Raw genomic sequence first — 12,251 nt, 5'->3', positions numbered from 1 at the left:
TAATGGAATCTCTTCAAAGTGATGTGATTAAAATTAGTAAAATAGTACAAAAATTACAGAGAACCTATAATATCTTAAAAGAGTTCAAAAATGAAAAAATGAGAGTGATGTACAAGAATAGAGAAATCAGAGTTCAATCTTAGGGTTCGGGCTACCGAACTGGCTCAGCAAAATCGCCATATCCATACCTTGTATCATAGTAGGCACAGCTGTATCATATGAACAGTCTCGAGAAAATCCAACCTTACCAGATTTCTTCACTTTTTTTATACATGTCTTGAACTTCTCATGGCATTTGATACTCATCAAACCTGAAAAATGAAAATAAATTTAACCGCTCATTAAATTTGTTAAAGAAAATACACAATCCATATAAACATTTACCATTTCCAACCAATTTAATTGTTTGCTTACGGCAATTAGGTAGCACAGACACAGTTATGGAAAACGGTGTTATTTTAAAGTTTTCAATATAAAAAACAAATTTTGTGTATGAAAAGACAAGCGTCTGAAACGTCTCCGAAACTGGAGAGATTGATTGAAACGTCTCCGAAACTGGAGAGATTGATCGAATGAAGTGGATGTGCTACCTGGACCGAACAATGATCGGAATATTACATTTTCTTGAAAATCATACCTTTCTTTTCGACACAATCATCGTGAATTTTACAACAGGCGTCTAGATCGTCACAGGGTTTCTCTCCAGGACAGCCGGTCCATCCTACTCCACAATACTTGCCGTATCTAATTCCGACCGCTAAAATTCCAGCAAAAATCGATTAAAAATAAGGAAAATCAATAATCACAATGCAGGAGAAAAAATTTCAATTAAGATTACAGATTTGTTTTTGAGGTCTTACAATTACAATTCTGTGCAACACATGTTTTGCTGCATTTGACCTGCAAAAGTACGTGAGAATCAGATCCAAAATAATGTGTTTGTATTCTAATGTTAATGGTTATTTTTAAATGATAAGCAATTGAATGAAAATAGCTAAATCAGAGGAAGAATTTAAATGAATGACCTGAGAATCGTTGTTGGCGGCGGAGTCAGCTGCGAGAAAGAGGAAGACGAAAACGATGGTGAAAGCAAAGGCTGCTGCGGAGGCGCGTGTTCTAACGGCAACAAGCGAACCTGAGAGCATCCTTCCTTTCTCCTGCAAATTTTATTATTGTTATTTTGTTTCGTCGCTTTTTCTTCTTTTTTATTCTCTTCCTCTGGTCTTTTTCTGTCTCATAAGATCTTGGAGTTGGATGACGCAGTTTCTTCGAATCAGAAGACGCCTCGTCAGCACCTTCTGACGTTATGTCCAACATGAATTTACGACAGCCGACCATTTAAAAAGAGCCCAAAGTCATTGGGCTCCAAAAGCCCATCATAAACAATTTATAGGCCAAAGATTTGAGAACCCATCCTCTGAACCAGTACTTGATCATCAGTAAGTAGCAATAATTATAGACTATAGTTCATCAAAGTTGAACAACTCAAGTACATAACTCTGAAGAGAATTCATGTTTTTGCATAAATGTTCTCGAAGATAACAAGTAATTTGCAAAAGGGCACAAATGCAATCTCTAAAAGACATTTCCAAAGAGTGTTGGAATAAGATTCACTGTAGCAAAAAAATTCAACAACAAGAACAGTAGCCCTGCAGTAAATTTCAATCTGAATTCGAGTGTTGGAATAAGATTCACTGTCCTATGCAAGGTGATTAATCAGAATATAAACGACCATGAATGCAAAAATGAACACAAGCTGGATTGGGTACAAGGCAAGCCAACGAAAAAATTTGCAGCATTATCATCATTCATGAACAGCAGCGACTTCCCAACAAAGTTAATAGAACGACAGTATTCATTCTAAGCCGCTTCAAATGTAAATTATTGAGGCAATCACAGTAACGGACTGATTTCTAATGTTCGAAAATTTTGCGGAAAAAAACAAAAATTTGCAAGTTGCCTGCCATTTGATCTTGCAAGAACATAAGCTTATATAATCAATCTTCTGAAACACATTATAGGAACCAGTTCCTCTCAAGGATAGTAACCGGTGAAAGTAAATCCCCTTCCGACAATCTCACCAGCACAATACCAAGCGAAGCACTCGAGCCCAAACAAAGCTGCAATGCCAGCATCTTCGACTTTCAGGTCCTGCCTGTTCTTCCATAAATTTTTCACATAATCAACTTCCTTCCAAAATGATTCATACCGGTGGGGAATACTGCATAAAAAGCAATAGAAGAATGTTAAATAGCATATTAAATAAAAATTCAAGTTGGATCCCCATAGTTACTGGAAAAGAATTTGACTAGTGTCTGCACATGAACTAGAGTAGTTCAGTATTGAAGTGTCTCACAATATATATAAATTATAATGAACTACGGAGTACCCAGGCGTGTCGATGACAATGCAACTCAAAGATAGTATATGTAAAACAGGTAAAAACAAACTAACTATTAACAGAAATTGTCAGGTGAAAACAAAAGATATAAATCTCATGACACAATTATTATAAAAATATCCAAGAAACTATCCAACCACTTGATACAAATTACACTAAACTTCTGATGGTTGGCCATGGAGGAAGGATACTATGTGATGCCACTAAAGCATAACTATTCCATTTTCAAACTAAAACAGTACCATGGAACTCCACCAGAGAAGGCAATGACGGTGAGGTTTATACCCAAGTCCCAAGCATTACCAATAACACCAAACAATTCGCAATATAATTTATAAGAAATCAATATATGCTTTCTTTTTACCCACTCTATCTAGGACATTCACTCTAAGCCACAAAAGGTCCTGCTGAAATTGTGCAAGCCTAAAACTAGTAGAAAATACAATCTGAAAAAGTTCATAAAAAAATCTATGAAATTCAGGTGACAATGTGGCATCAGTTCCAGATAGAGTTTTAGTTGTTAACAGATGCGACAATAGCACTAATACGAATCTCTTGCACAGATAGACAAATCATCTTAACGAAAATGAAGATATAATTAGTCAAAAATATCCTCTCGAGAAACATTCAAGGTAGAACAACATATTCAATAAAGCATTAGGAAAAAATGATAAGGGGGTTAACATTTCAATAGACAGTTGATGAATAATCATCATCCAAAAGTAACACACAATAACATCTTGGAGAAAGCAATTTAAAGCTTTTATAGAAGGAATGACATGTGAAATCTGAACCAATGAAATTAAACCAATACAGAAAGATACAAATTGAAAAAAGTGAAGTCTCAAGATTTTCATTTTTTACAAACAGCTTAAAATATGGACCAAGAGCAATTACTCTTATTCATAACCTTCTGGCAAGATTTGCAGGAAATGTTTTCGATACATTTACATACCGCCTGCTATATGTATACAAGTCTACTACTTTGGCATGTAGAAATGACATGTATGTTGCGAATGTCAGACTAAGCTGACCAATCCAGCCAATAATATTAATCTATACAAATATAAAAATGCATATATGAAACATCACATTCTCCCATGAATGTCCAATGAATGTCACATTTTCAAGAAATTATTACGAAAAATTAATTGATTCATCAGCAGAACATCAAACTCCGAGAGTGGATAAAGTAGAGAGAAAGTAAACCTTGCAAGACGAGTGTATAACAGCTGCTTCGACAACTCATTGCATTTCTCAACAGTGGCAGGTTCTTGAATATATTGCTTATTCTGCTCCAACAACTGCTTGTAATAACTAGTTCCATGCTTAGCCACAAACTGAGAAGCTTGACATGCCTTTGACTGCAACTGAACCAACTTGGACGCCATCAATTCCCACTAAACTAACCCTAAAAATCAACAATCACAAGAAAATAAGATCCAATAATCATCACCAAACAAACAAAAAATTGGACCATAAATCATATAATAAGATTCTTCTATTAGCCAACAATAGATTTCAAAAACCTAATTAACTAATCACAACAGCTCACAATCAAGAATTATTACTAATACGACATTATAAGCTCAACACCGAGAAATCAAAACCTAACCATCGTGAATATTACTACAATTACAAGCATCTAACACAATATTAACAGTGATAAAGGAGATCTGGTGTGTAAATATATATAGAATGATAAAACAGATAAATTACGTTCATCAGTGACTGAATCTGAAAATCAAAATCAAATAAAATTAAATAGAAAAAAAAATGTTTACCGGAGGAAGCGCCGATTATAGAACGCAGAGAGACGAAATGGTAAGGTCTTTGCTTCCCTCGCCGCAGTACCTTTGAGAGAGCAGAGAAAGATAAAAGGAAATGGGCTTATTGAGATCAGTGGTTTTACCTCTTTGCTTAGTGGGGTTTTGTTTTAGTTAGGGCTGGTTTTGTTCACCAGACAAAATATAGGAACTGTTTTGATAATTGTGGCTACGTGTTGAGAGTTGGGCTTCATCAGTTTGGGCCTTATTGAGCTAATAAAGCACTCAGTGGTTCGGATTGCAATTGCAGTTAGGCCCTAACATGAGTCCAAGCCCATTATGTTGTTACCCAAAAAGATCCAAAAAAAACACACTTAATTTTCAAAAATACAATCTAGCTCCCAAATTTTCATTTTTATCTAAAATAATCTTTTTAAATTTTTTATGTTCTTTGTTTTACCTATAAAATTATATGTAGATATATTTTCAATACCTCAAAAGATATATTGTTCAAATATATGTGATACGTTTCTGATGCGGAGTGGATGGAGCGAATTTTTTTGGATACTAAGTGAAAGATTTTTAGGTGTTTAATGGGTGAAAAAAATTAGGTGCTAAGTAAAAACCTTTAAGATACAGATTGAATTAAAAAAACAAAATATTCTTATATATTATATTTGTTTGTAGTTTCTTAATTTTTTTTTTTAAAGGAAGTTGCATATCATACGCTTTTTATTTAAATTTTTACCAATATATTCTCTAAGTTTGGTGTTTACAAGTGTGAGCCTTTTTACCTTCCATTTTACAAAAATATGCAATTGTTTGTTTCCTTTTACAAACATAGATTACCTCATCAATAACAAACCTAATTTATTAACTTTTTTATAATTTATGCTTAAATCAATGAAAGATGTGTAGTAGTTGTAAGAGGAAAAAAGCCATATACATTACATCAAACTATAAGTACAACATGTAGCAATCTCTCATCTCTTGGAATAATAACTTTTGCTTTAATTTTATTATTATTTATCTTTTAAAATAAACACTTAGCACATTATCATTCAATTTTTTACATTTGTCTTGTTAATTTAATTCTTTATATTGAAAAATATTATGCTATTTTTAATTAAATGAGTTTTTATGTTTTATAATTTATCATTTACATATACATATTTGTCATTTTAAACATTTATTATCTATATTATTCATTTAATGCCTTTTACCAATACCAATTATATAGATAAAAATTTAATCATTTCAAAAGATAAAATTTAAAATTTATTTTAAAAGCAATAATTGGTATTAGAGTGACATTAAGAGAATTGAGCGGGTAAAAAAACATACCAAGTACTCTCTTCATTTTTTTTAGTTGTCACATTAGGCAAATATGTTTTTCCATCAATAGTTGTCTTTTTAAAAATTCAAGATAACATTAACTAATATATTCCAAATTTATCCTTCCCCTAATAAATGACTCTATGACTCAATTTACAAAAGCATTTATTAAATAGTAGGGTTATTTGAGTATTTACTTTCATAATTTAAGACAAAACCCCACTTTTTTAATATATACAATTTTATCTAAATGGACAACTAAAAAAAATAGAGGGAATACTTGTTTTGGAAAGTCAAATGAGAGCCAGCACTATAGTTGTTGATGATACAAGCAAATTGTTGATGATACAAGCAAAATTATCCAAAATAACTGCACTTAATTTTTTTCCACTTCTAGTACTGTACACATCACTTTAATTTGTTTGGATTGATATAAATACATGTTCAAAATGTATGGGAAAAGATATTAATTTTTTAAATTGTTAGAGTGACATTTAATTACTTTAAATTTAAGTGAGGTGAGTAATTTGAAATGAGCTTTTATTTTTTTATTACTGATTTTTTTTATTTTCACTAATTTGTTTTTGTTTTATCTAGTGCTCGATGGTTTCGTGTTGGTTGTTGTTTTGGTGTTCGATGGTTTCGTGTCGGTTGTTGTTTTGGTACTCGCTGGTTGCTTTGTGATTGTTTGTCGGTTGCTCATTGTATGAGCTATTGTTACTCTATTCATTGGTTTCTATAAACAGCTAACATTATAAATCCATTTAAATCACAAATAATTCTTAGAATTTCTTAGAATTTCAAATCAAATTAAAATTAAATTAAATATGTAACTATATAATATTAATTCGAAAGTCACATTTACACTCACTTTTCTTTTATTCATTATCATATAATGCACTTCTATTTCATATAAAAAAATCAATGCTAAAAATAAAATATTCACAATTTAATATTAATATAAAAGCTGAGTTTGTTGTTATTATTAACATTGGACAATCTGTAATAATTAGAACTTTTAATTAATATATAGTACATACTATCTATTAGTTTTTAAAAAAACAAAGTAGAAGAATTATAAAAGGGTGTAAAATATTTTGTCCAAGTGTAAAATGATGGTTATAATTAGATGTTTCTAAATTTAAAACATACGCAAGAATATGACTAAATAATTTATGAACAAAACAACACAAGCAAATGAAATTCTATCAAAGAACAATCAAAGAACAATTTACCAAAAAAAAAAAAAAAACCAAAGAACAACAAATTGAAAAATAATAAATTATATTAAGAAGAGTTATTTCTCTTTAAAAATGAAAAATAATTTTATTTTATTTTTATATTCTCAGTGCACATATTATTATGTAAATGAGTAGTACACATTTTAAAAAATAGGCAATATTTAAAAATAATATAAGATAAAAGAGAATTATATTATTGACAAGTGTAAAATTAAATAAAAAAAGTGTTAATATATGGTGACTTGATAATATAATAATAAAATGTTAAATAAAAAAATGACAAGTGTTTTTTTGATAAGTTGACATATAAAAATTTAAAATATTCAAATATAACTAAGTGTCTTAATAATATAAATAAATTTGTTAATTTTTATTTTAAAATTAAATATCTTCATTTTAAAGATCCTACACGTATAAAAACTAATGAATATTATGAAGTCCAAAAAATAGAAATTTTTATAAATAATTGTTATAATTTTTGCTAGTAAGATGTTTGAAATGCAAAAGGAAGCATAAGTCAACATGAATCAAAATAAGGACAGCGTATATTTGTAAATTCAATATAGAGAGGCTTAAAAGGGTAAAAAATTTATTTCCTGCATATAAACTTTATGTGGACACAACTTATTTAGATATTTTTGTAAAAAGTCCCCTTTTCTATTGCTTGTTAGGGTTTGAACTTCGTAGCATGATGTCCGATTACTTCGTAGCATGATGTCCGATTATAGACACCACCTTTCATTTTTTTTCAAAAATAACATCGGCGATTTTTAGTGGTATTTTTGCTGACGTGACATGACACGTAGCAGACCCATCGGCTGTCCAAGTCAGCAAAATTTCACTAATAAAAAAGTCCATGTAAAAATTGAAAAAAAAAATGAAAGGTGGTGTCTATAATTGACACGTTTTAAAGGTAAAGTTATTTTTGAAACTTGGTGCAAAGGTTATGATTTTATATGCAATTAATCTGGAAATTGTTGAATGTATTCTCGAAACAACAAAAGATGGCGAATATGATTTATATGCAAGATCTATATGGTATACCATCCATTCCCTAATTGGAACACATTATTTTTTAATTTAATTAACAAAATTTAATTTTAAAATTCCATATATCACATTTGGCAGTGTTGAATACTATACTTAAAGGTCGTCTAAAATTATATTATCCTAACTGAATTATGGGATATATGAAAAGGGCTTTAGGTGGTTAGGAATTTGGATATTCAATACTTGATTATTGAGTTGAATAACTTTTATACTTGTGTGAGACATTCCTTGGTGGCTAAGGATGTAAAAGAACTGAATTGCACAAGAGCGGTTTGTCGTTCAACTCGATAAAAATTCAATTTAAGTTCGTTTATATTATAAACAATTTGAGCTCGAATTTTATTTTATGTTTATTTATTTATATAAGCCGAATTTGAATATAGTAATATTCAAACTGTTTGCTCACGAAAAACTCGAATATAAACTCATTTAATTGTTCGTAAATGAGTTCAGGAATGAATTCGATTAAGAGTTCTTGAACTAACTCATATAACAGCTCGATAAAGATTTTGTGAGCTAACCCGTATATGAGTTTGGTTATATGTTCGCGAACTAGTTTGAATTTAAATTTAATAAAAAATATGTTTAATTCATTTAAGCTATATAATTTTAAAATATTTTTATCATTTGATATTTATTTGTTATTAATAGTTTGGAGTTATCGGTTCTATTTTGACATTTGTGTCTTTAGATAATTAGTATACTTTAAAAAATAAATTATTAAAATAATAAATTTTTAATTTATTCATCTTGTTTGTTCTTTTAGATTGGATTCATGTTCAACTCTTATTCATTTATTTGGGTGCTAAACGAGCCGAGCTCGTATTCATTTGTTTAGATACTGAACGAGTTTTGTTTGATCTTGTTCGTGAGCTCAGGTCGTTTAACAGTTAAACGAATGAACACGAGTTAAATATAAACCGAATATGAACACTTTAAAATGAACATAAACATTTCATTCGGTTATTGCTGCTGATTACTCTTTTTAATCTTTGATCATTTTTAGCTCGGTCTATTTTAACGGTGACATTTTGAGGATTTTGTCTCCTTTTTTGTAACAATTAAAGAGTTTCAAATTTAATAAATCAATACTATTTTTACTATTGAGTGGACTAGTCCACTATATTAATTGCTTGCGTTAAAAGGAAACTAAAACTGAACTATCGTACAGCTGTGCTATATTTTAATGGGATGTTGGTATTATTTCCAAAATAACACAAATAGAATATTGTAGGATTCAACCCTCGTGTTTCAATCATTTGAAGAAAACTGACACTTTAAAATCAAATCATTTTTTTTGTTACATTAAATCAAATCATTTTCATATAACTATATAATAAGAATGATTTGGACAACCCTAATAACAAAGATTATATTATAATTATTTTTGAATGAAATGTGAAATTTAAACCTCCACATGGAATGTGGATTTGTGATCAAATGTGGACCAACTGATCTTTTTTACTAATGATGTGATTAGATTGCTATCAAAATGTAGGACCGTATTGGCAGCGCCGATCACGCAATTTCAAAAGTGTAGTTTCAACATTTTTTATCTATTTGATAGTATTGATCACCAACTTCACAAATTAATTAGTAGTTCAACTTCAATCAATAACTGAATTTTTGTTTTGGGAAGAGATATTTGATACTTAGATTAGCATGTGGAATCAAATAAACCTAACTAATTTAATCAATTTTCTTGATAAAAATAGAAGATATTATTAAGTCGTATCGATTGCAACAATATATATAGATAAAAAAACATATTAAAAATGTCAAATTATTCATACCAACATGGCATTTAAATAAAATTTTAAAATACAACAGTGTTAGTAGACCGTCTTATAAATTACAGAAAAAATTATTGTTTTGTCGTTCCTCACTCCATCATCGTCTTCTCCGTCTATGAAAGAGCATGCCACAAATTAACCACTGAAAATAGTTTCACATGATACATGTTGTTATTTGTCAATACATTCCAACTGCTTATCAGCGGTGGCCAAATTTATTTATTTTTGATAAAGAAACCGTAAAAAAAATAAACTAGAAGAAAGAATATTAAGATGGCTAGGATTTTAATTTAATCAATTAACATCGAATATTTTACATCCGTTTAAAACTATAGTCAAATATATTTCAATAAATTAATCAGATCCATTTGATCAATTGTCACATAAATTTATAAAAGATGAAACTTCTCTTTTCCTTCTAATTGTTAAATTTTGTAAAAATAAAATATGGAAAACAACATATATTCTAGATTTTTTTTTCTACCGTAAAAATGCTAGTTCACCAAACTCTAAATACTATTTAAATTTTTAAAGTTCGAATACCCATATTTTTACATCAAAATTTTATACTAAAACTTTCAATTATATTTAAAAAAAAATTATGGTGCTATTAAGTGTTTTTTAGGCGAGAAAAAGCAGGAAGTTGGAACTAAGCTAAACTAACGAGAAATGCATGTGATGTATGGTGGGATAGAATTATGTGGCCGCTCGTGTGGCATATGGGGTCACGTGGACGGCTGTGATCTATCTGTTTCTGGGCGGATTTGACTGAAGAAAAAGGGTTGTGGTTGGTGCAGTCCGTGTGGAGTATTAAATATGTTTAAATAAGGAGGAACAAGTAGCATACCCTAACTACCTTTTTAATGTATGAACCATATAAGGAAACACATACACAATTGTATTCACACGCACCAATAAAAATAGCTATATTATGTTATTAATGAGAAAAAAAATGTGATTATTAAAATATTTTTAAATTCTAATTTATAAAAAAAAATTTAGGTTATACTAGCATACACTTCCTTCCCGTATTCGTATCCGTGTCCAAATATGTTTTTTCATGTCCGTGTACGTAATATCTAGGACTTAAATGATATAGAACAATTCCTTGCAAAGACTATAGATCATTGATCATCAACTTTCTGAGTTGAAATCCTGCATGGGGTGTGTCACAATGCCCTTAATCTAATATTAGATATAAAATTTAGAATGTGTATAGTAGTAATTGAGTTGAATACATATATGGATTTTATATAGAAAAAATTATCTTATTTGCATCTAAAGTGTTTTACAATTAATTAAAATTCTAATTTCCTAGTGTTGCTCGAGCAAAGTGTTGGATATCCACTTTCTTGCTTGAGAAAGCTTTTGTTTGTTTTTTCTTTTTTTTTAAAACATTCATTCTTATTTTCATAATAACTCGAATTCAAAAGTTATTTTCAATATGAAATGTTTTTATCATTTAAACTAACCTATTTAATTGCCTTTTTTTTAACCAAACCTAGAGAACTTCTTAGTGCTCTCATTCACGCTACAATCTTTTTTCAATAATTTCATGAAGTGTCCTGAATATATTCTTGCTTTTCATATGAATTAAGACCCATTTGAATTCGAGCTCGAACTTGCATAACAAGCTCGAGCCCGAGCTTGGTTTAGTTCGGGCTCGGCCTGGCCTGTTTACGCCTCTATTGTTACTCCATGTTATAAAACATGCCTTGCATTGAATCAACTTTAGAGACCAAATTAGAATAAAAGAGGCAGGGTGAGTGTGGGTGATGATCTTCGGTCAATAATTAATTCTTAAACCCATAGCTAATATGGTTTTCCTTGTCGACACTAACTATATATAGAATTGGTCATCTTTTTAAGTCAAATCTAAAAAGTAAATGCTAAATAATTCATGCAAAAATAGCTAAACTTAATATAGTATTGCTTTCATAACTTTGATGATGACAATAAAAATAGACAAGGAATTAAAACAATTCATATCTTAGTTAGTCAAATTATGATGCTCCTAATTTTGCTTCCACACTTGTTTATGCTTGCAAGTTACATTATCTTTAGACTTGTTCATGGCCAGGCTCGGCCCGGACCGCCAGACTTTTAATCTTTTATATACATTCAAACTTGGTGCGGATTTTATATTTTCTATCCATAGAGGTGGCTACGGTTCATAGCCCAGCAATTTCAGTTCGAAACCGCCGGATCACGGTTTAAGAAAAATTGGAACCGGGCTGAAACCGTCTAAGTGACGGTTCCATGCCGATTCGGAACCAGACGGTTCTGATTCCGGTTCCGTGTTCTAGGCGGTTCAAAAATATTGAAAATAAAATTAAAAATTTAGTTTAAAATAAAATAAAATTTGAAAATAAAATAACACGTGAAGAGAATATTGCAATAAAATAATGAAATAAAACAAATTATAAATATTATATTAATCAAAAAAATTATCTAAAGCAAATATAATATATATTAAAATTAATTAACTTTTTATCGACGGGTTCGATCCTTAAACTGCCGGTTCCTCGAAATCGCCAGTTCAAGGTTCGAAAAATTTGGAGCCGGTCCGGAATCGGTCTTTCCACGGTTCTGGGCCAGTTTTGGTCTGGTTTCGGGTTTGACCGGTTCCGGGCCAGTTCACGGGCTGACCCAGCCCATATCCAGC

The 12,251-nt window shown here is 30.2% G+C and overlaps 2 protein-coding genes across 3 annotated transcripts in view; both read right to left on the bottom strand.

The window, feature by feature from the left end:
* Positions 1–12,251, bottom strand: part of LOC126668014 (probable phospholipase A2 homolog 1) — a 33,563-nt gene continuing 21,312 nt past the window's right edge. The window contains exons 2-5 of one of the 2 annotated variants that reach the window (XM_050361206.2): positions 1,026–1,151; positions 861–900; positions 638–757; positions 1–311 (exon numbers count right to left, since the gene is read on the bottom strand). In XM_050361206.2, coding sequence (XP_050217163.1) covers positions 127–311; positions 638–757; positions 861–900; positions 1,026–1,145 — 465 coding nt within the window. In that variant the 5' untranslated portion in view covers positions 1,146–1,151 and the 3' untranslated portion in view covers positions 1–126. Of the gene's footprint in view, positions 312–637; positions 758–860; positions 901–1,025; positions 1,192–12,251 lie in introns of those variants that run through there. The other variant, XM_056104492.1, reaches the window with a different exon arrangement.
* On the bottom strand, positions 1,762–4,316 carry LOC126668016 (uncharacterized). The gene is made up of 3 exons (XM_050361210.2): positions 4,186–4,316; positions 3,611–3,812; positions 1,762–2,221 (listed from the first exon to the last, which is right to left on the bottom strand). Exons 2-3 carry the CDS (start codon positions 3,790–3,792, stop codon positions 2,035–2,037), a joined length of 369 nt encoding a protein of 122 aa, XP_050217167.1. The 5' UTR covers positions 3,793–3,812; positions 4,186–4,316; the 3' UTR covers positions 1,762–2,034.

The sequence above is a fragment of the Mercurialis annua genome, linkage group LG2 (genome assembly GCF_937616625.2).
Source record: "Mercurialis annua linkage group LG2, ddMerAnnu1.2, whole genome shotgun sequence".
Lineage (NCBI taxonomy): Eukaryota > Viridiplantae > Streptophyta > Magnoliopsida > Malpighiales > Euphorbiaceae > Mercurialis > Mercurialis annua.
The sequence above is the reverse complement of the archived record's forward strand: the minus strand, read 5'-3'. Positions and strand labels throughout refer to the sequence as shown.

Excerpts from the sequence above, each read along its gene's own strand:
- LOC126668016 (XM_050361210.2), bottom strand. The coding sequence starts at position 3,792 with ATGGCGTCCAAGTTGGTTCAGTTGCAGTCAAAGGCATGTCAAGCTTCT. Across the intron at positions 2,222-3,610 it reads TTATACACTCGTCTTGCAAG|TATTCCCCACCGGTATGAAT; the intron begins GTTTACTTTCTC and ends CTTTTTATGCAG.